The 24687-nt window shown below is 38.2% G+C and overlaps 1 protein-coding gene across 1 annotated transcript in view; it reads left to right on the forward strand.

The window, feature by feature from the left end:
* The window catches only part of ZCCHC2 (zinc finger, CCHC domain containing 2), a 65279-nt gene that overhangs the window by 38109 nt on the left and 2483 nt on the right, over positions 1 to 24687 (forward strand). The window contains exons 8-15 of the mRNA XM_008591278.1: positions 3864 to 3958; positions 6677 to 6760; positions 8311 to 8368; positions 10736 to 10871; positions 12394 to 12458; positions 12854 to 12948; positions 18524 to 18652; positions 22599 to 24092. Of these exons, the coding sequence (XP_008589500.1) occupies positions 3864 to 3958; positions 6677 to 6760; positions 8311 to 8368; positions 10736 to 10871; positions 12394 to 12458; positions 12854 to 12948; positions 18524 to 18652; positions 22599 to 24092 (2156 nt within the window). The remainder of the gene's footprint in view (positions 1 to 3863; positions 3959 to 6676; positions 6761 to 8310; positions 8369 to 10735; positions 10872 to 12393; positions 12459 to 12853; positions 12949 to 18523; positions 18653 to 22598; positions 24093 to 24687) is intronic.

A 24687-nucleotide genomic window follows, 5' to 3' on the forward strand; every position in this document is an offset into this window, starting at 1 on the left:
CAGCACCGAGGGTTGCGATCCCGTTGCCGGTCCCGGTCCGGTACGGGCACGACACTGAGGGTTGCGGTCTGTTGCTGGACACGAAAAAAAAAAAAAAAAAAACCATAATATTCCATTTTCTTTCTTTATTTTTATAGCAGTTTTAGTTTTACAGAGAAATTAAGCAGGAAGTACAGATAGTTCCATTATCCTCCCCCCACCCACATATATAGTTTTGCATTTTTAGCTGAACTATAATTAAACTAATCAGTATATTTTATGGCCATTTTAGTTTCTAGGTACTTTTAAATACTGCAAAGAAAACTACAGTGTCCAGATATGTTTCTTAATACATTTGGATACGTTTATCTATAAGATAAATTTATAGAATTGTAATTGTTTGGTTAAAAGTTATATATGTTTTTAATCTGCAGTATTTCCAAATTACTTCGAAAGAGGTAGCATAACTTTATACACTCAGAAGCCTCGTATTTGTATCTCCCAGCTCAGCAAACAAAACATTCTCAGTTTCTCATCTTTGCCAGTTGCTCATGAAAGGCTCTTTCCTGTCAATCAGTATTTGAGTGGCCATTTGCACTTTCCTGTGAAGGGCCTTTTCAGTCTTTTCCACTTTTTTGTTGGTCTTACTGATTTATGAGAGTTACTTGTTAGATTGAAGAAAGGAGCCCTGTTTGTCACTATTTCTTGACCATACTGACATTTTAAATTTTTATGTGGTCAGATTTATCTGTCTTTTCTCTTATGGTTTCAGGGTTTTGTATCACATTTAAAAAGACCTTTTCTCTTCAAAGATTATATTTTTAAAATATGTTTTCTTCTACTACTATTTTTTTTTTTTTTACCTTTGATTCCTTTGTAGTTTACTTTGGTGTAAGGAGTATGGTAGGGAATCTTACCTTCTTCCAGATGGCTAGCCTATGGTTTCAACACCTTTAATAAGACGTTAGGACACTTCATTCTCACTTTGTGAATTTTGGATTAGCATATCCTTGTTCATGTCCCTTAAGAAATGTAGCAGTTATAAAGGAGGGGAGAAGAAAATGAAAATGAGAAATAGTAAATGAGTTTATAAGTGAAATAGACAGCGTTTGGTACAGGACACACTGAATGTAATCCCAGATATGCTATAAATCAGGAAAATGAAAATAGGGCACTGAAATGTACATTTGGAGTTGGATGATTTCTGTTATGTCAAAATATAATCCTGTTTTTCTTTATTAAGTGGTTTATGGTCACTTTGATTTTTTTTTTTTTATTGCAACCATTTTGAGTTTATTTATTAATATATATATATTTTTGCAGTCTATGATGTTGCAGAGCAGCTGGGGAGAGGGGGAGAGGGGAAAAAGGAAGGCAATAGGGTGGGAGAAGGAGAAAGGAGGAGGGGCAGAGTTGAGGCCTGTGACGCACCCTTCATTCCTGCATGGAAGACCAAGAGGCTTCCAGTGATGGCCCGGTCATTGCTGAGCTGCGTATATATGTCAGGGGTATGGCTGAAGCCCTTGGCCCTCCACTGCCCTGGCTCAGGAGAGCCCAGGGCACTTCCTGTGGTGGCTTGGTGGTCCTCGCTGGGCTGGTTGTGGGTGTCGGGGGAGCCCCCAGCCCTCCCCCCTGCCTGGTTTAGTAGCCCAGGAGACTTCCAGTCCTTTGGTGATGTGACAGTGTTCTTTGGTGATGTGACACCTTTACTAGTTAATATCAAACTTTGTCTCTGGTCTGTGGGCACTTTGTTTCCTCTTTCAGTTCTGTGCTGGATTATTGCTGTTCCTACCACTTAAACTGTGCATTGAAGCAAATTTACTGTCCCATGCTTCTAAAATGGGGGGAACTTCCTGTGGGGACCAGTACTTGAACTCTGTGGTTGAGCTAAATTGTTGTTTTGCTGCTGATTCCCTGGGGAAGGTGTTTCATGCAGCTCAGATATTAATGGTTGACTTTATAGCCATTTCTGGGTCTCATGAGATCCAGTAAACCTGGGTTGTGTAGAAACTCCTGTCTGGGCCTGAGACTTTTCAGCAAACTGCACCCCCTACAGTTCTGTATTCCTGACCAGTCTCCATCGAGTGGTCCTGTGCTGATTGGAGGGCAGATCAGCTGTCCATGCTGTGCCCCAGTGTTCCCCCGCTGGACCTGTCTCCCCCATCACCTACATTCCAAACACATCCCATGGGATGGACAATGTGCTGTTCCCTTGCGATGACCCACTGGCCTCTGAGTGGCTCCTTTTTTTAATTGTTGTGGCTCTTCTCTCCTATGTGGATCCACGAGAACCCTGTTAGTGGTCCTGCTGGCCATGATGGCCCTCTTCTCCCCTGCCGCCTCCAGAAGCAACTCCATCCAAGAGCACAGCTTCAGCTTTTGCCAGCTCCTGCTCTGTGCGCTCAGCAGCTCCAGCCTTGAAGTGGCTGGGGCTCTAAACAATAAGAGCAGTTCTTTCTTTCTGTCATCGTAGCTTCTCCCACCTTCGTGCACTCTGTAGGTCTCTCCTCCTCTTCCCCTGAGCTCTAGTGGCCCCAGCTTGGCTGTCATTGTGATGCTGGGGACCGTCTATTCCTCCATCTTGACCAGAAGCCCCTGATTTTTTTAATGTAGGTATAATTGCCATTTGTGGTCATGCATTAATGAGCCTTGACTTTAGTCTGTACACTGTTTTCAGTCCTGTACCTTTATTTTATGTATGGTTTACATGCATATAGCTCAGTGTTCCAGTCGTGGGTATGCACTTGATATTTGGAGTCATATCTGGGCTGTCCCTTGGGGCTCAGACCTTGAATTGAAGGTGTGCCTATACTTTTGACACAGTTGGTTTGTGAATGTAACTGATTGTGGGTTTCACCACTGCCTTTGGGTTTTAATCCCTGCCTTAGGTAATATGTTGAGATCTAGAAATTTAGATTAGCTCCTTATTTCAGATCTCAGTTTGTTCTCCCATCCCTTCATTTCTCTCCTATGTCTTCCTATTGAACATTTACCTCCACATTAGAGTACAAGAAACAGTTCTGTCTAATATACAAGGTAACTTTTGTGCACAAGGGTCATCTGTTGGTATGGCATTTAATGATTTTATAATTAATCTGAATGAAGGTCAGAAACCTTGGGGAGTAATTGAGTTAAAATTTAAAATGAGCATTAAAAGTGTTCAAAAGTAATAAAGAAGGATTTGTATGTTGAGCACCTGTGCAGTAGGTAGGGTGACAGTTTCCGTGTGCTATTTGGGTCTCATAACCTTGAGGAATTGGTGGTATTCTCCATGAGGAAATTGAAGCTGAAATGCTGAGTACCTTGTTTAGGGTGATTCAGCTTATAAGTAGTTGAATTGGTATTCAAGTCCAGAGTAAATATTCCGTTAGACTGTGACTAATGCATACTCAACACCCTTTTTACAGATAGACTTCCTGTTGGAGTCTTTTAATTACATTAATAAAATACAAGGAAAACTAGTTTTCAAAGATAACAACTTAGAATCATGGTATGATACACATTCAGCATGGATTATCACTTAGTCATGCCTTAGGTTGTAGTAATACTTGTATAATATATGTTAACTACGTAACTAACTGTGGACCACTTGGGCAAAAGGCTGAAATAATGAACTTTTTGCCAGAATTAAAACCTTACCATTAGTTTATATAAAATTAAAAATAAACCTGTTTAGTAGATTCTTGCAAAAGAGTTTTGTTAAGTTTTACTCACTTCCTCCTATAGGAAATACATTAGAAAATAATATTCTTTTCTTTAGGGGAAAAAAAAATTTCCCAAACCGGACCAAAACCATCAGTTAAGCCTGCTTGATAATCTAAATTCAGACTGTTGTGGATTTATATAACATGAAATTAACAAATCTCTTTTCTTTTTATATGCAGGCAGCTATTTTCAACTTCATCACAAGCTTTTCTACGGAGTCCAAAAGTACACAGTTTTTTTCAGTCCATATCATCTGATTCTCTACACAGTCTCAGTAAGCATCCTCTGTCCCTCTGGAAATTAGACTTTTTTCTTTGCTTGGTTTTCTTGCTTTACTATATCATCCTGTATGGGTTTGTCATTTTAGTTAAAGTTAGGGAGTAATTACATACGATTAAGTGTGCAGTTTTTAATGAATTTTACACTGCTCTTTTTTAAAGTTTGTAATGTATAAAAGCTAATATAGCAAAGCAGATTGATTCCAAAGCAAGGTCTAAGTATATCTGAGACCTTGGGACATGCTCGATTCTCGAGTTCCTTGGCAGGTCTGGCTTACAGACTGGAGAGAGGTTATATGCTGGCTGCATGATATATGGTCTGTAGTCTACCTTATTCCTGTGTCACCTGTTCTCATAATGACTTTCTCAGCTGCTCAGGCAGGAAACATTGGCTATATTCTTCTCACTTTTCCTCTGTGTTTTCAGTCACATAAAGACCAACCCATGCTAGATAAGAAATGTCTTCCTTTTTATCCCTTCCTTTCCATCCCATTGTTTTCAATTAGGCCTTTCTTTCATGCATAGACAATTTATCTGTGAAGCCTCACTCTTTTCTCAGACTCTAGTTTCTCACCCTAGTTTAACCTATCCTCAGAGTATTGCAGGGATATTTGATTAATCCACTGTTAAAAATTTGCAAAGTTTGGGATGCAATTCAAGCTCCTCTATGAACTTCCTTAAGCTTCCTTTCTGATCTTCTGTGCTCCAGGTGCTCGAAGGCTCAGCATTTCTCTGTACTACACCCTGCCATTTCCTGCCCTAGTATACTCTTTCTTTTAAATATCCATCCTTTTGTCACCACCCATTAAAATCACACCTGTTTCAAGACCCCATCGAAGTGTCAGCTCTTCCACAAAGCTTTCCATTTTTTCTTATGTTCAGTTTTGCCCTTGTGTTTCAGCATTCATCATAGTCTGCCTTGTGTTCAGTTTTATACACATCTACCTCAACCTTCTTTTTCAACAAATATTTTTCCAGTAGCATTGATGTGTGTTTAGTAGAATTTCTGCTAACTTTAAGCACGGCCATTACCACAGGGAACATTTTTCTTTTTAAATCTGTCCTCCTGCTTTCGACAGTCATATTTTCCTATACTTAAAGGAAATAAAATTCACATTTCCTCAATTTGAGATGGGAGAAAAAGAGGTGAAAAAAATAATATGATTGGACGCTATATCATATAGGTTAACTTTTAAAGTTTCTCTTTGTGTCTGTGTATGTATATGTATATATATTTGCCTTAAATGCCTTAAATATGTTAAACATAATTAGCAATTAAAATTTAAAATATGACTCTTTATAACTAGTTGACTAAGATAAAATGCACAACTCCATGGTTAAATTTGTGTCTGAGTAGTGGCAATGGCTTTTGTTAAAGAAGATTCTGATTATTCTAGCACTGTGTAGGTTTAGCGATTAGTGCTTTCTCCCTGAGCCAAGGTAAGTACTTTTTAATGAGTATTATCAATAGCATCTGTTCAATTCTATAAAGGCATCAAAGCACAAAGTTAAATTTTTAATTCAGATTAACAGGCTGCCCAGGAAAATTCACTCTACTGAGGAGTACTACAGATGTAAATAGTGGAAAACTCATCTGTAGGGCTGGCTATATTTACATTGCATGAGCAGTGCTAAACAGGTTGATAGATTTTGTTTTAAGGTTATAAAATTAAAGTACTTATGGAAAAAAACAATTTGGGATTGTGGGAAACTTACCATAACATTCATGCATGTCTGAGTTGTCTCACCAACGAACACATCATCAAGGTTTGTTTGCACATACAGTTTTTTTTTTTTTTTTTTTTTTTTAAAGATGACCGGTAAGGGGATCTCAACCCCTGGCTTGGTGTTGTCAGCACCACGCTCAGCCAGTGAGCAAACCAGCCATCCCTATATAGGATCCGAACCCGCGGCCTTGGTGTTATCAGCACCGCACTCTGCCGAGTGAGCCACGGGCCGGCCTGCACATACAGTTTTTGAAAAATTGATAGTTCTTTTTTTTTCCCTTGGCACAGAGAAAGCGGCACTATATAACCCAACAGCTAACACTGAGAAAACAGTGTTAAACTTCTAAATGACTTAAGATGTGGAGTGGAACTCTGGAATCCTGCGGGTCTATATTTTAATGGGGAAGTAATCCATTGCTGTCGAAATGTGTTCTCTGGGGTCAGTGCTAGTCCACAAATTGCTTGTCACTGGTCTGTAATACTTGTAGAAGAACAGAAATTGAGTAGACACTGAGAGACTTTTGTAGCAGTTTGTTGCCTCAACATTATTATTTTAAAAAGGAACATCCACAACAAAGTGTAGGTTTAGAAAAATAAAAACAAAATTCTTACTATACCACAGATGTTTGTGAAGCACCCATCTAGTCCATTGTCTCGTTTTGCACCCAAGCATGCTGGGGCTGACAGATGTGAAACAATGTGCCCAGTTCGCATGGCTCTTAGGGAACAGCTGGCTCCCTGATTCAGGGCCCCACTTACAGTCTAGTGTTTTGTGCTATGTCATCTTGCTTTCTTAAAGGTCCTAACTAGTAGAAATGTTCTCTTCACCACTAACCCTCCACTCTCATCTTCCTTGGGGGAGAGGTAATAATCATTATATATTTTTTAATCTCCATTATAATTCTCCTACAATGTTAACAAATACATTCCTAAAATGTTAAATGAATACTTAACATTCCTAAAATATTAAATGAATACTTCCTGCAGATAATTTACAATCCTCTCTGAAGACTTCTAAGATATTAGAACACTTAAAAGAAGATAGTTCAGAAGCTTCAAGTCAAGAAGAAGGTAAATGTGGTTTCACTGGAATAAGTCATTCTGCCTGATGTTGGCACAGGGACAGAACAGATTAAGGAGCTGAGAAACAGATGGGAATTGGAATGTGACAGAGGTGGCATTACGAATAAGTGGTGAAAGAATAGACTATTGAGCAAATGGTGTTGGCACAATTAACTTGACATGTGAAAATATATATATATAGTTAGAGTCCTCTTTACATCATGCACAGAAATTTCAAGCGAGTAACAACTTATGTAAAATGTGAACTTTATAATCTGAGAAGCCTTTCTTGAACAAGGCAGAGCACGACCGTAGTAGAGATTTTACTAAATTAGAGTTTACATATGATAAAGGAAACCACACAGTTGGAAGATAATCTACAGACTAGGAAATGATGTTTGCAGGATATTTACAGATAAAAGCCAATTCTATCCAACTATAGAAGGATCCTCCTTTAAAAAAAAAAAAAAAAAAAAATCATTCAGAAAGTCAGCCCAACAAAAATATGGGAAAAAGACACAAATAGGTAATACATAGAAGAAGAGACTTGAACAGCCATTAGACAGTGTGCAGCCTCACTTGTAATAAAAAAAAAATACAGATGAAAACAGTGATATCATTTCATAGTTATCAGGTTGGCGAACCGTTTTCGTGTCTGCCATTATCAAGTATATGAAGTAGTGAGAACTCATGCACTGGTGATGGGGATATAAATTGGCACACTATTTTGGACAGAAATTTGGCACTATGTATTGAAGTCGGAAATAATTTAACGCTGCTGTCCAGCAATTCTGTGTCTATGAAAATTGTTACACATGTGCTCAAGGGGACATGGATGGGAATGCACAGCAGCAGCAGCATTGTTTATAAGAACAAATATTAGGAAATTGCCTGGCGGCTTCAGATATTAATAAAATTACAAATAAATCATGGTATATTTATGCTAGGTGGCAGTTAAAATAAGATATTTATAGTATATTCAGACATGCAGTACCACCATATGTGTTCATGAGCATACATACACACGGGTAGTTAAAAGAAAAACTTGCACTAGAAAGGTTCAACACAGTAGGTACTAGTTAACCTCTATGGAGGGAGGTGAACGGGAGGAGGAGGACTTTTAGTCATATGTGATTTTTTTTTTTCTTTTAAAAAAAAAAAAAGGCAAACAGAAGTCTGGGATGTGGGCGTGTGTTATATTAATATGTAGATGTTTTTTGAATAGTTGAAACACTTCTTTTTTTAATGGTAAAAAAAGTTCTACTTGAAAGTGAATGTTGTAGTTTTGCAGTAGGTATGCTCTTTTTTAGGCTTTCATAGTTTTGGACAAGATTGATTTGCTATTAGGTAGAACACATTTGAGAGGATATTTAAGGTAATTCAGTAGCTTATTATATCTTTGAAAAATTGCTGCTTTAAGATATTTTCTGTGAGAAATGCCTAGAAATGTTCTACACAGTCTGTCACTGCTGTTATGATTGCATAAATTAGTAGTATCCTTTTGGATTTTTGCTGCAGCATTTAGTGTGATAACTTAATTACTTTTTCATCTACTCTAGATGTGGTACAGCACACCATAATCCACAAGAAACATACTGGAAAAAGTCCCGTTGTGAAGTAGGTGTTTAATTTTTAAAACATAAATGCCTTTCTGCATTTTTAAATTGGTATAACATTTAAATTACTGATATACTTGATTATAATTCTGCCGTTTTGCTATTTGCATTTTATTTGTCCCACCTTTTCTGTTTCCTTTTCTCTCCTTTATTACATTCTTTTGGGTTGTGTTTTGTTCTGCTTTTCTCTTCTGTTAGCCTTGATAGTTATACATTGTTTTTCTGTTCTTCTATGGGTTATCCTAGAGATTACATTATTAGAGTCTAATATTACTTTGTGCTTGTACCATTTCCCAAACAATTTTGAGAACCGTAGATCACTGTAACCTCAATTATCTCCTGATTTATAAGTCATAGCTGTCATGCATTTTAATTCTATATATAATTTTAAACCCCATGAAATCTCATTTAGATTTAACCATTCCCTTGCTCTTCATTCTGTCCTGTGTCTAAGCATCCACCTGCAATCATTTTCCTTCTGATGAAGAACACTTGAATATTTCCTGTAGTCACTTCTGCCAGTGACGAATGCACTTAGTTTTCATCTGGAAAAAAAGTGGTTTTTTGGCCTTCATTTTTGAAAGACCTTTCTGCTGAATATGGGATTCTAGGTTGGCAATTATTTTCTGTTAGCTCTTTGAAACTATAGTTTCATTGTCTTCTGGTTTTGCACCTTTCATCATATCCTCTCAGCCCACCTCTGCTTTCTTGTTCAGATCACTTAAAATCATTTATGTGATTTCTGACTCACATCACATTAGTACTGTCTCCCTCAAGCATGTACCACAAGACTTTCCACATTCTGCCTCAGGGCCTTTGCTGATTCTGTGGGAGTCAGCTTCCTATCTTTAGGTAGATAACTCTTAGAGGTCCCAGCAGCTTCGAGCCCCTGTTGCTTATAGTGCCAACCTCAATAATGGACCCTTCATTGGAGTCCTTTGCTGTTTCACACTCCCCACTCTCTTGCTTTCTGGGATCACCTCCTAAATAAACTACATCATTCCGGACTCCTACTTTTGAGGAAAACTCAAACTTAAGATATCTGGCATCCATTGTTGCAATCTTATTGTTGCTCTTTTGAAGGTGATGTGCTTTTTCCTCTCATTGCTTTTAAGTTTTTCTCATTGTATGGGTTCAGCAGTTTTCATGAGATGTGTCTTGTAGCTTTCTTTGCATAAATTCTGTTTCTTGAATCTCTCTTCAAATACCGTTTCTGCACTATTCTCTTGCTCCCTCTTCTAAGACTCCGAGTCTCTGCATATTAGATTTCTTGCCATGTGCCACGTGTCTTTTAAACATTTTTTGCTTTCCATCTTTTTCCCCCTCAGTGCTTCAGTCTGTTTTCTTCCGAGCAAATTTCTTCTTCACTGATTTTCTTCATTTATTTCCCATCCATTGAGTTCTTGATATCAGTTTATTTTTTACTTCTAGAATTTAAATTTGGTTCTTTTTAATATTTTTCAGAACTCATCCAAAATTCTCAATTTATTGTATTCATTGACCATATTAAAGCGCTGTTATATGAAAATCCATGTCCAATAACTTCATTATCTGGATTCCCTTGGGCATGTTCTGTTGTCTGTTTCTTTTGGTTTTCAGTCACATTATTCTGTCCCTTCATATACCTAGTTATACACAGTGCTTAGTACAGCAGTTCTCTCAAGACACGGTGTTATGTAAGTATATTAGTCTGTTTCTGTTGCTTATAACAAAATATCTGGAACTGGGTAATTTATACGAAAATGAAATTCATTGCTTACAGTTTTGGAGGCTTGGAAGTCCAAAGTCCAGGGAACACATCTGGTGAGGGTCGTCTTTGGTGGCTTTATAGTAATGCAGGGGTCTCACATGGCAGAAAATGGTGGAGCAGAGAGAGAGAGACTCTCATGTGCTCTTCTTTTAAAGCCCTCAGAACCATGCCGACAACCACCACTAAACCATCAGTTTAATCACCTCTTCAAGGTCCACCTTTCAGTTACCATAATAGGATTTCCTGTCCTCAGCAGTTACAGCGGGAATTAATCTTCTAATATATGGACTAAGGGGGACACAAATCAATCCAGAGCAGTAAGCCTCTCTGTTCCCAACTGTAAATGGTGTAGGCCGACCACCACAGTACAGAGTCTAAAGGCAGAATGTACATTTGTTATTAGTTTTTTTTAGAGACAGGTATTAATTATAAAACTTACAGCTGTTTATTTCTCATAGTATAATTTTTTTCCTTAGTCCTGTCACTTGGCATTCTATTTTAAAAAAACAAAATCAATATATCAAAGAAAGGGTTACTGTAGCTTCTTCATTGAAATGATATATCAGGTTAGATTATTGAGGACACATTTTCATACTTTCATAAATTTTCTTTTGATAGCACTGTTGGTACAAGTTGTTCCCCACTGGATGGGCTTACCATGCAATATTCGGAACAGAACGGAGTTGTGGATTGGAGGAAGCAGAGCTGCACCGCCTTTCAGCACCCAGAGCACTGTGTGACCTTAGCTGACCAGGTATACGGGGGTTTTGTTTTAGTGCCATATAGTTAAAGCATGCTATTCAATAAAAAACATTGAGTTCTATAAGCATTCAGTCAGGTAGCATAGCAGGTAAGAAGAAATGAAAGAATGTTTAAGTGTTCGATTTTATTCTTAACTGGTATATGTGATCTAAGCTCTTCTGAAACCTGAAAAGGTATATTGAGGTTACTTTTATTGCTCATGTAAAATTAGTACACTTTACTATGACACCTAAAATGTTTATTGTAACTAAGGTACATTAAATTGTTATGCCAAATTTTTTTTTGGTCTTGAGAGAATTAATCACATTTCAATTACTATCTTGCTATTGGTGATATAAATTTTCAAACTGACCTTTCTTCATGACTATTTGAACTGATTTACTAGCACTCCTGAATGTAATTAAGGAATATTTGCTTTCTTAGAAATTAGGTGTGATCAGAAAGCAGAATGCTCTCAAGTATATTTAGCGTATATGGTACCACAGATATGGGGGGGAATATATATGTTACAAATATGGAACAAACCTTCTGCCTGGAGAATTGATTTGTTAACCTAATTTTATCTACGGCTAACACTCAGATCCAAATGTTAACTCTTCCTGGAGTGTGTTTTTATGGACTAAAGAACTGAAGCATATTCTGAGAAATTGTAGGCTGTCTCATAATTAATGGCCTATTTTCAAAGGCCATCTGATTATACTTTCTTCCCTCTACTCAATGCCATTGCCAGCCTCTCAGAGTTGACAAAATTGTGTGTTGTCAGTTTTATCAAACTGAACTTTAAAAGAATATTAGTAAACCTATAGCAAATCCCAGTCACTTGATTGTGTTTTATTTTCTAGTCAGGAAAAGGAATGTAGGTCTGTATTAGTCTGTTTCTGTTGCTTATAGCAGCATACCTGAAACTAGGTAATTTATAAAGAAATAGAATTTATTTATTATAGTTTCAGTGTCTGGGAAGTCTGAAGTCCAGGGAACACATCTAGTGAGGTCCTTTTCCTGGTGGTGACTCTGTAGTGATGCAAGATATCACATGGTGCAATGGCTGAGCAAGAGAGCTGAGCTTCTCACTCTGTATCGTTGTAAAGCCATCAGAATGACACCCATGACCACCATTAAACCATCAGTGGATTAATCCATCATCTAAGGCATGGTGCTCACAATCTGATTATCTCAAAGGTCCCATTTTTCAGTTACCTTAATAGAATTTTCCACCCTCTTAACACTGTCACAGTGGAGATTGTTTCAATGAGCTTTGGTGGGGGCATTCAATCCACAGCAAAGTTCATCTTAACAGAAAAATAGAAAATATGTTTTTCTCATGATTAATATGGAGTATTTGTCATAGAATATGTGAATTTTAGTGGTTCAGGTAGATGACTTCAAAACAGATGAAAATGAGTATGTGTTATAATATACAAGTGGGAATATGTCACTTTAATGTTTGATAGAATAAAATACCTACATCAGTGTGGTTTGGCTGTAGTTTGATTTGTCTTTTTATTTCTGCTTAGCATTCTGCTGAAAAACGAAGCTTATCTTCAGTAAATAAGAAGAAAGGAAAGCCACAAATAGAAAAGTAGGTTCAATTTAATATTTCCAGCAAAGGAGATAAGTAAGAAAAGACAGCATGTAACATTTGATTGTGGGCATGTTTAACTTATATAATATAGTATTTTTTTTCCCTTAGTGTTTTTTATATTTTAAATTTTGGGCTTTATTTTTTTAGTTCAAAATAACATATACAGGTGATAAAAATAAAGTTATTGTCAAATACTATACCTGTATTCAGTTTGGAGGGCAAAACTTTCAACTGTATGCTAATGGGTGTATATTATTTGTATTTAGATTATTCCTTACTAAAACCTTTTTTTAATTATAGAAGAGTCTTGAGGGGAATTTTAGTAATACTGTGCTTACTGTGTTTGATAGAGATCCTTATTAAAAATGTGGTAATGTGTACATTTGGTTTAGGGAGAAAATTAAGAAAACTGACAACAGGTTGAATAGTAGAATAAATGGTATTAGACTCTCCACTCCTCAGCATGCCCATGATGGTACTGTGAAAGGTAAGAAAGTTTTTCGTGCAAATACCGATCACTTAAATATAGTCAGCATAATACTTATATTAGTAGCTATTGCTGCATGTCAAATTCTACTTCATAATTTACCTTGCATTTGTGTGGACAGCAATTTCCAAATTAAACAGTCCTGAAATTAATGGAGTTAATTTGGGGAATATAAATCAGCCACGGAGGTGAACATTTCCTCTGCCTCTATTGTCCTTACCAGCCTTTCCCTTATTACGGTGGCAGCAGTCTCCCAGCTTGTTTCCTTCTTACAGTTCCTACCCCAGAGGTCATGGAGGATCTTTTCTGTAGCTACATAGCTGACTTTTGATAGTCTGGACATGTTCTTATGTAAAGTAGTTTTTTAGAATATTGTTGACTTTTTTTCATGATTTAATAACTGTCCTTTATCGAGTTTTATGGAACTTTAAGGGAATTCTGATTTTTTTTTTAATATTAGTTATACTAGATTTATATGGCTTCCATTTGGTATACTAGATTTATATCTAAATTAGATATACTAGATTTATATGATTTCCATTTACCCACCATGATTTTAAGGTCAGGCCAACATTTATTTTTAAGTTCAGGATCTATTTGACTGAGAAATGCTCCGTTTGCTGCTTCATTGATTACTTTTCTGTGTTTTGTTTACCTTTACTATTAAGAGTAAAGATAAAGAACAAAGACCTCTGGAGGATGTTTTGTCTATGTGTGCACCTGACACATTTGTTGACTGTTCAACAAACAAGGATTTTTAATTTAAATTTTATTCTAATGTTAGCACATTCAGTTGTGATGCAATATAAATAACCAGAATATACTCGTATTTCTTTGTTTTTTTCCTTTTTTGTCTTGTTTCGTGACCGGTAACGGGATCGCAACCCTCGGTGTCGCGCCCGCACCGCGCTCAACCAGTGAGCGGACCGGTCTCTATATGGGATCCGAACCCTCGGCAGGAGTGCCGCCACGCTCCCAAGCGCCACACTCTACCGAGTGCGCCACCGGGCCGGCCCATATACTCGTATTTCTTAAATGGAGAATGTTTTTAAGCTAGATGTTTGTATAGAGAGACTGAATAGCGATGAAAGAAAAATGGTTACCTTTTGGATCTAAAATCATCTAGCCACTCATTGAATCAACTGAACTGGGGGAAAATGACATGGGAAAAAACTCATCTTATGTATAAAAGGATCTAATTCCAGGAGTGTGTTGTAACACTTTACTATCTCTGAGGTTGCCTATGGTGATGGCAGCTAAATGAGGAAGATGAGAGGTCTCTGTCGGTAGATGACTGGAAATAGTTTCTGACAGGTCTCCCTGTCTCTGTTCTGTCCCCTTCTAGTTCATTTTCTGTACTGCTACCTGATTTGTTTTCTTTTTTTTTTTTTTTTTTTCTTTCCTTTTTGTCTTTTTTCGTGTCTGGCAACGGATCGCAACCCTCAGTGTCGCGCCCGTACCGGACCGGCAACGGGATCGCAACCTTCGGTGCTGTGCCCGCCCCTCACTCAGCCAGTGAGCGGGAACCGGTCTGTATGTGGGATCCGAACCCTCGGCGGGAGCGCCGCCACACTCCCAAGCGGCGCACTGTAGCAGTGCGCCACCGGGCCGGCCCTACCTGATTTGTTTTCTAAGGTACATTCGAAATTGGGTCATTCTGCTGATGAAATTTCTGTCAAGCATATACCACTTTGCATAAAAGATCACTCTGTTTCCATCTAACATTATTTGGGAGCTACTCCTTACCAAATGAGTTTGTGATTGTTCTTTCCTTTTTAGCTCATATTTCCAGAGGAAAAGCACGTGGACTTTGATCAGAGACAGCTGTGGGTTTGAATCTTGTGCTCTTCCAGTTTCTTAAATGTGTGGCTTCTCTGAAGCCTTTGTTTTCTCATTTTTAAAACTAGAATAATGCCTACCTCACCATAAGAATGAAATGTAGTAACATATAAAAAGCATTCAGCTAGTACCGATTACCTAGGTGTTCGCTAATGTAGTTCCTTTTCCCTGTTCAAATAAGTTAGAAGAAAACATACATTGTATAGGTTATTACAGACTTTGCAACAACATCCCAAGCTCAAGTTCTTTTTTCCCCCTTTATCTCTTAATATGCAAGTGTTATGTAAGTCTCCGGATTTTTGATTAAACTAAACCTTATTCTGTTTTGTCCTCTGTAAATGTCACTAATTCATATATACTTATACTTACGGAGTATGACTGTGAATAAAATATATTTTGTATAGCTTACTGATGTCAAATGTAGCTCAGATGTATGCCAACTCCAACTTAAAAGGGTTTTTGTTTTTGTTTTTTTATTAATTTTCCTTTGAAATATTAAGGTACCGAGAAAGAAATTGCCTTTAAGCATTCAGTAAACTCAAGATATATTTAAAGTTTTCTTATGGAACAATAGCTCATATCATAAAATATAGGTACTATATTGAAGCTGGAAATACTGGGTTCTTTTGATTAGTAGGTTGTTCAGATCTTTAAGTAATACATTCTAGCTTATGTATTCTTTTTATTTTCTGGAATTTACTGCTGATTTTAAATTTAACTTGTATTTTTGAGTAATAATACATTCACATAGCTCAAAATTCCAAAAGTACAAAAGGGAACAAGGTAAAGACACCTTACTGCCTTCTTCCATGTTGTCTCCTCCCAAGAAGCAGTCGGTGCCGTTAGTTGTTTATATTCTTTGCAGTGTGTTTTCTTTTAAAACCCAAGTTTTGTGTCTCTCTTGAGTCTGTGCAGCACCTTTTATAGATCATGAAGAACTCTATTTATCACCCCATTTTTTTCTTCCACCCCACTCATCTGTTGCTGATTGTGACACCAAAAAAATTGTGGGGAAATGAGGTGATTGACCTCTCAATTTCTCTTAAAAGATTTTGAATGATCTAAAGGTCTCCAGCTTCCTTTAGTAACCCAGATGATGGATGTGGTTCTGTCACCTGTGATTAATCCAAATGGTTCTTAATTCCGTAACAAACTTCTGTTGGTCATAATTACCAATGACCTTTTATCATTTGAGACATGATAAAACATTTTTTAAAAAGAGCCATTTGTGGAGTATCCTTTGGCATAATTGTTTTATCCTCACTTGCTGAATCTCTAGAGGATTACATGGTTTCTGATCATAAAAGTTCCCAAGACTCTGCACAATTTTGAAACACCTTCTCAATCATCAAAAAAGAGATTATGTTTAGTATAGATTTAAAATTTATGTATTTAGTTCTTTGGAAACTGCAATTTAGTATATAGCAATTTGGTGATTAGAATATTCAGTAGCTAGTACAATATAAACAAATAGTTTCATAAATTTTGCCATTTGGAGAAATAGCTCCTTTTTCTTTTTTTTAACGTATTCTAAAACTTGCTCTTTGAAGTTTCAAGGACTCCATTATAGTTTCACTGTCTGAGATTTAGTGAACACTACTTTAGTGATTCCCTCTTAGTCCATCATTTCTGGTTTGAGAATATCTTATTGAATCTTTTATTCTCCTAATCTTTAGATTGCTCATTTTGTTATATGCTGGTTGAAATATTTATATACAGAATTTCTGTATGTGCTACAGTTTTGTAGGTTTCATCTTCATTGGTCCAATTTAATGCCAGGTTGTTTGGCCACTGTGGTACATTAGGTTGTCTTCAAACAGCCATTGGTGTTGACTTGCATCCCTTTCTTTAGTTGTCGTGACTGGTAATTCAGAGTCTATTATTGTGGATAAGTGTACTCCAGATTACTTATCTGTAAAATTATTACTTGCCCATGTAACTCTCTGACACTTTCCTTATAGCTTCATAAGATTTTGTGCAGTTTTCCCTTGGCAGTTTGGCATTTAATTTATTACCCAAAAGGAATTAGCAATATCTGCATTCTTTCTTTATTTTTCTTCAGTATTCATCCATCATTTGAGTGGCTGGGCTAGGCTAGTTCATCTTTAACATTCTTAACACTGTCATAAATTTATCTTTTCAAGACACAGGTTAGTCAACTAAATTGGTCATTACTCAAAATCATGTTTTGCCTAAATGATTAATAATCATTACATTTAAAGAAAATGGTTCACTCATCCATAGTTCTCAAGAATCTTGGAATCCCTTATATTTGGATTTATACTCTAAACATGTATTGAATGCTTGCTGTAAGGCAGAAGCTATGCTAGCTACTGGGTTTACAAAAATGAATAGGACAGTTCCCTAAGTCTGGGCCAGTGTAGAAATGTCCAGTAGTAGATACACCAATAATCTCTATGTGCTCAAAACAGATACTGTACCCCACCCCAACACCACCTCAGCATAGTCTTGGTCTTTGGGTGTAACTTACATGGCTACTCGGTCTACTAGATGAGAAACATCTTATTTTTTTTAATACTCAGGCCTAGTAATTTTAGCTGAATAGGCATTTTGGCAGTTTGTTCTGTTCTTGAGTTCCTTTAAAAAAATGAATTTTCGGGCTGGCCCGGTGGCGCACTGGATAAGTGCGCCGCTTGGGAAGCACGGCGGCGCTCCCGCCCGAGGGTTCGGATCCCACATACAGACCGGTTCCCGCTCACTGGCTGAGCGAGGCACGGGAGCAACACCGAGGGTTGCAATCCCGTTGCCGGTCCCCGGTCCGGTACGGGGGCAACACTGAGGGTTGCGATCCGTTGCCGGACACGGAAAAAGACAAAAGACAAAAAAAAAAAAAAAAAAAAAAAAAAAGAATTTTCCAGCACACTCTAAAGAGTTAAAAAATCTAGACTTAGGGCCGGCCCGGTGGTGCACTGCTACAGTGCGCCGCTTGGGAAGCACGGCGGCGCTCCCGCCCGAGGGTTCGGATCCCACATACAGACCGGTTCCCGCTCACTGGCTGAGCGAGGTGCGGGCGCAACACCGAGGGTTGCGATCCCGTTGCCAGTCCCGGTCCAGTCCGGGCGCGACACTGAGGGTTGCGATCCGTTGCCGGACACGAAAAAAGACAAAAAGGAAAAAAAAAAATCTAGACTTAGAAATGGCTCAAAGTAATATTATTGGACAGACTTTATAAGGAATCTTAACTCTGGGCCGGCCCCGTGGCGCACTTGGGGGCGCAGCGACGCTCCCGCCGCGGGTTCGGATCCTATATAGGAATGGCCGGTGCGCTCGCTGGTTGAGTGCAGTGCGGGCGACACCACACCAAGGGTTGCGATCCCCTTACCGGTCACGAAAAAGACAAAAAAAAAAGAACCTTAACTCTGATTTTTTTTTGAGTAAGATCAACTTGTTCTTCTATGCCTTTTAGGAATGTATTTATCAATTATTTACAGTTAAAATTGTGATTTAATATGAATTTTTATTTAGGTCAAGGACAAGCTTTTTAGGTGGTTGTAGGAACACTGAAAAAAAATATCTGTAGCTATGACTAATTTCTAATGGTTCAATTTGTTGTGTTGTTTTTTGGTGGAAGGCCAGTATGAGGATCAGAACCCTTGACCTTGGTGTTATAACACCACACTCTACTAACTGAACTAACTGGCCAGCCTGCTAATGGTTCAATTTAGAAATTAACTACTTAAAATGATTTTTTAAAAAATAGAGTTGTTATTTTTAGATGTGAATTTGGACATTGGATCTGGACATGACACATGTGGAGAAACATCTTCAGAGAGTTACAGTTCCCCATCTAGTCCACTACATGATGGAAGAGAAAGTTTTGAAAGTGAAGAAGAAAAAGACAGAGGTTTGCTTTTTGGAGGGGATTTGGGGTGAGGGGGATATGTGTTGTCTCTTAAAGTCAAACAAGGAATTTTGTTCTTAAAAATGCCATTATTGATTTTAAATTTAATTGGTATAAAAGGTGTCTTATTGACCATTGCCTTAGTAGTTCCTGGCAATGTTGGTTTTATAAATTTAACCTCACTGCATATGAAATTAAATAGGAGACAAGATCATAACAAAATGTTAGTATAGAAAGGTTGAAAATGTGTGTTGTTAGATGCGTATATGTTTATACATTTTATGTCTTACTGATTTACCCTTTTATCATTAAAAGATATCCTTCTTTCTCTCTAGTAACAATTGTTGTCTTATAGACTATTTTGGTGCTCGCTTCAGCAGCACATATACTAAAATTGGGATGATAGAGAAGATTAACAAGGCCCCTGCCCAAAGATAACATGCACCTTTGTGAAGCTTTCCATATTTTTTTTTTAAGTCTATTTTGTGTGATTGTAATGTAGCCAGTTCAGCTCCTTTTTGGGTACTACTTGCATAGTACTTCATTTTCTATCCTTTTACTTTAAACCTATCTGTGTCGTTAAATCTAAAGTGTGTGTCTCTTGTAGACAATATACAGTTAGATCATGGTTTTTTAATCCATTCTCCCAATCTCTGCCATTTGATCTGTTTAGTCCACTTACATTTAATGTGATTACTGATAAGGTAGGATTTGTCTGCCACTTTATTTTCTGTATGTATTATGTCCTCATACATAAGATTTCTCCTTGTACAGGGCTCCAAGTAAGCTAACAGTGAGAGCTTAGGGCCTTCTCAGGTCTTTTGTGGATTCCCAGGAAATAATTTTCTAGATTCCCAGGAATATATAGAAGCTTTTCAAAGCCCCTTGTGGACTTCTCATTCCCCCTTTTTTTGTTTTAAGTTTTTTGGTCAACCTCTTGTTAGCCCCAATAGGTAACGCTGCCTTAGGCAGCCCCTTGTTAAACAGTTGCCACTGATTAATTATGACAAATGTCCTGTAGGTAAGAGGCTGTTAATGTAGACTAAGTGCAAGCTGCCAGATAAGTCACTAGTGACAGTTCTTTGGTGATGGGGCTTTGGGAGAACTCCAAACCCATGTGCCTTCTAGAGGCTGCTAGGCTGTTGGTTTTCAACCTCCCCTGCTTGAGGGACTGTTAGTTTATAGGGATACTCCATGGCTGGCAAGGGGTGTGGGGTGGAGTAGGTGGGATTACAGCAGGGTAAAATGCTATAAGGCTCTCTGTTCTTACAAGATTCAGCAATAAATCTTGAATAAACACCCCTCAGGTTACTGCAAGCCTGTAGTTAATTTCCAGAGTTCTGAAAAAGTTGATTTTTGACAATTTTTGCCAGAGTTCTTGTTGCTTTTATGGAGGGTGGATTATTGAAGATCCTTACCTCCATCATTATCGTCTGTGAGATCTTCCTGAAAATGTATATGTTGAGGATGTTGTTCTTTACACATAATAACATCTGATTGGTAACATTTTGGTTATATGGTATATCTATGCTGGTGTGCAATATCAAGTGATTTCTCTTGGGCTATCTAACGAACTATAGAGATGTTAGACCACGCCATTTCAGCCAAGCATGGTTTCTTCTTGGGCAGTCTGCATCTCTCTGGGACTTTAAGTTCTGTATTACAAAATTAGGTCATGTCTTAGGAAGCTATACATTAATGTTGCTACATCACATACAATTAAAGTCAGTCTTTACTTTGCAGGTATTTTGTAGTCATACCAGATGTAGTATGTAGTGACCCTAACACTAATTCTACTAATCTGAGACAACACTACACTTCTGATCTACAGTTTCCTCATGAAAGAAGAAAAAGAAAGTACCTTCTCACAGAGCTACTACGGAGCTTACATGAGAGCATTTTTATGCCTTACCCAGAATAGGCAAGCTTTTAGTATGGTTCATTGCACATGTAATATTTGATTCTATAGGATATACAAATGATTCTGTGGCTCTTTAATTCACACTGCACACTTGGCCTTTGTTTTCAGGTTACGTCTGTATACTTGGGTAACTTTGCCACATCCTTTCTCTGTCATCAGATAGCATAAGTTGGTGGGCCCATGTGGAAGAACTTACTCTTTTTCAGATAGGCTCAGATATTAAGTGATAAAACGAGCCTTCTGTTAATGAAAGAATCACCTAAGGCTCTCTCAAACCAGGAAAAATACCCACCATGACAGAGTTTTGATCATTTTTAGAATTTTGAGCGCATGAAAAGGTTGCTTTGAAAATGTTGTTCCTATTGGTTGAAATGGTGTCTTGAAATATAAGACCACTCGGGCCGGCCCGGTGGCGCACTGGATAGTGCGCCGCTTGGGAAGCGCGGCGGCGCTCCCGTCCGAGGGTTCGGATCCCACATACAGACTGGCTCCCGCTCACTGGCTGAGCGAGGCGTGGGAGCAACACCGAGGGTTGCGATCCCATTGCCGGTCCCCGGTCCGGTACGGGGGCAACACTGAGGGTTGCGATCCGTTGCCAGACACGGAAAAAAGACAAAAGACAAAAAAAAAAAAAAAGAAATATAAGACCACTCTGTAAATACCTAGATGAGTCCTTAAAATGCTCAGAAAACCATTTGGGACCATTTCAAATCATGGGGCCATTTGCTATGACTTAAGATTTAAACAAAGCCTAATTTCATGTAGAAATTTAATGGACCATCTGAAAAATGTTTTAACTTCTTTTGAACTTAATTTATCTTTAACTTTGCACTGGTGGGATGGTACAGATATAATGCCTTAAATAAGTTACTGATTTTGGATACTTTTTGTTTTGCAAAATTTGGCAAGAAACACCCTAGTTAATCTAGTAGAGGGAGTTTATGCTAGAATCATTCCCTCATTCATTTAATCTCATCTCTCCAATATGAATTAAAATAGTTGAATGAATTAATAACACTGTTGACATTCTTTGTCAATAAGTAGCTTCCATTTAACCTTTCTCCAGAGACTAATTTGCTTTTAGTATTCTGTCTGAAAAATTTTTAACATTTTAAGCTGAATATAACTACTTCTTACCTTAATAAATACAAACATTTTAAATATCTTCTGCAATTCAGCTTACATTTATGAACAGAAAGATTTTTTAAATGGGCACTACATTTGATTGAATGGCCTGTGTGCACATCAGTTCCATATCTGCGTTTATGATATTTAAATCCAAATTGGGAATTATAGTTTATCCATTGGACCCTTTATACCAAAAGCTGGGAAGTTCAGAGAAAGTCTAGATTAAAGTTATTTCTGTATACAGCATAAGAGTGATACAGTAGCAAAAACAAATGCAGTTCATTTTTGTATCTGCCATTTTGATGTTTTGATTTTGGAAAAATGGTGATGCTCTCATGTTGGCTCTGCTTCTCATATTCTGGCATATTCATTTTATAACTAGTAGTAGCTTTAAATCTTCTTTTCCCCATTGAAATATTTAGTAGTAAGAATATTTATTCCATTCTAAAAAAAACTCTCTTCTTGTTCCCTACCTGTGGATTGTCTTGAATGAGCTCTTTTAAATTATGTCATTTATCTGAGGCAAACTGAAGACCTCGGGTTTGCCAGTATAGAATATAAATCAAGTGGGTTGCCTAAAATTGAGGGTTAAAAGTATCTAATGCTTTTCATAATAATAAGGTGGTATTAAATAAATCTGCTTTATACTGTGCTTTTATTCAGTCTCCAAATAAGTTTTATATTGTTTTGCTTATAGCCCCATGGTTTTAAAATAAAGCATGTATATAATGATGATCCATAGAAAACCAAAACTTAAGGGTCAGCTTGTGTACAGTAAGAAAACACGATAGAGGGACACATTTCAAACTTCAGAGTTAATTTTAGTTATAAATTTTATTTCTAGTAAGAAAGATGGGAGTTATGCTTGTGTTAATATCTATTTATATTTGTTTCCTTTAGACACAGACAGCAATTCTGAGGATTCTGGGAATCCATCAACAACCAGGTTTACAGGTTATGGTTCTGTCAACCAGACTGTCACTGTCAAGCCACCTGTTCAAATTGCTTCACTAGGAAATGAGAATGGAAGCCTTTTAGAAGATCCCTTAAACTCACCCAAGTATCAGCATATTTCTTTTATGCCAACTTTGCACTGTGTCATGCACAGTGGTGCCCAGAAGTCTGAAGTCGTCGTTCCTCCACCCAAATCTGCTGATGGCAAAACAATAGGAATGCTTGTTCCTAGTGCTGTTGCTATTTCTGCGATAAGGGAGTCCACAAATTCAACCCCTGTTGGAATACTAGGACCAACAGCTTCTACTGGAGAATCAGAAAAACACCTTGAATTACTGACTTCCCCTTTACCTATTCCGTCAACCTTCCTTCCACATAGTAGTACACCTGCTTTGCACCTAACATTTCAGAGGCTAAAATTGCCACCACCACAGGGATCTTCTGAGAATTGCACAGTTAACATCCCACAACAACCAACCGGAAGTCTGAGCATCGGATCACCAAACACTGCCTTTATTCCTGTCCATAACCCAGGTAGTTTTCCAGGATCTCCTGTTGCTACCACGGACCCCATCACAAAATCTGCATCCCAAGTGGTAGGACTAAATCAAATGGTGCCTCAAATTGAGGGAAACACAGGGACAGTCCCTCAGCCTACCAATGTGAAGGTAGTTCTTCCAGCAGCTTGCCTCTCAGCTGCACAGCCACCAGCTTCCTACACGTTACCAGGCTCTCCCCTTGCTGCCAGTGTGTTACCCAATCAGAATTCCAGTGTGCTCAACACAGCAGCAACTTCCACCCAGCCAGCGAGTGCAGGCATCAGTCAGGCCCAGTCTACTGTTCCTCCCGCAGTTCCTACCCACACCCCAGGCCCTGCCCCAAGCCCAAGCCCTGCTTTGACACACAGTACTGCGCAAAGCGACAGCACATCTTACATCAGTGCTGTGGGGAACACGAATGCTAATGGAACAATAGTGCCACCACAGCAGATGGGCTCGGGTCCTTGTGGTTCCTGTGGGCGGAGGTGCAGCTGTGGGACCAATGGAAACCTTCAGCTAAATAGTTACTATTATCCTAATCCCATGCCTGGACCAGTGTACCGATTCCCACCGTTCTTCACTCTGCCATCCATTTGCAATGGCAGCTACCTCAACCAAGCACATCAGAGCAATGGAAACCAACTTCATTTTTTTCTGCCTCAGACTCCATATGCAAATGGACTGGTACATGACCCAGTCATGGGGAGCCAAGCCAACTATGGCATGCAGCAGATGGCAGGATTTGGGAGATTCTATCCTTCATATCCAGCACCTAATGTAGTTGCCAACACCAGTGGTTCGGGGCCCAAGAAGAATGGGAATGTCTCATGTTACAATTGTGGTGTAAGCGGACACTATGCACAGGACTGTAAGCAGTCATCCATGGAGGCCAATCAACAAGGTAATCACAGTAACTCCCAGAGGACTTGTTTTTGAGTTCATCCGTTTCTCCTTCCTTTCCTTACTGAATGTGATTCTGTTATAGCAGAAAGAAAGATCTGTTTGTGTGTTGTTTATGGATGTTGTGTTTTCAGTGGCAAATCGTAAAATACAGCCGTAAAAATCTAGTGTAGACCCAGGTCACACAGAGCACAAGGAAATTTAGAGGAATTCAGTTTCCAATTAAGGAATAAACTCTAAAGGCACTTTTCAAGAAATACAATGGGAATTTGCATTATATAATGTTAAACCTCTTGCTTGCAGCACTTTTTTTTGAGCTACAATCTTGTTTCATACAGTAAGCAAGATTTTTAAATATTGAGAAACTAGAAAGTAATATAGTTATCTGACATGTAAGGTTGTCAGTAACCATTTAGTATATCTGTGCACAGACAGCTGGCCTCATGCATATTCCCCCATGCTCCCCTTTGCCTTCCTGGAAAACTTTGGGGGGGGAAAACCAAGATGCTGTTGCAGTTTACAGGAACAAAATAGTTAAGCACTGGTTTGGGAGTAAGGGAATTTAATCTAAGTTTATTATTACCACTAGAAAGAAG

Source organism: Galeopterus variegatus, unplaced genomic scaffold (genome assembly GCF_000696425.1).
Source record: "Galeopterus variegatus unplaced genomic scaffold, G_variegatus-3.0.2 Scaffold146, whole genome shotgun sequence".
Lineage (NCBI taxonomy): Eukaryota > Metazoa > Chordata > Mammalia > Dermoptera > Cynocephalidae > Galeopterus > Galeopterus variegatus.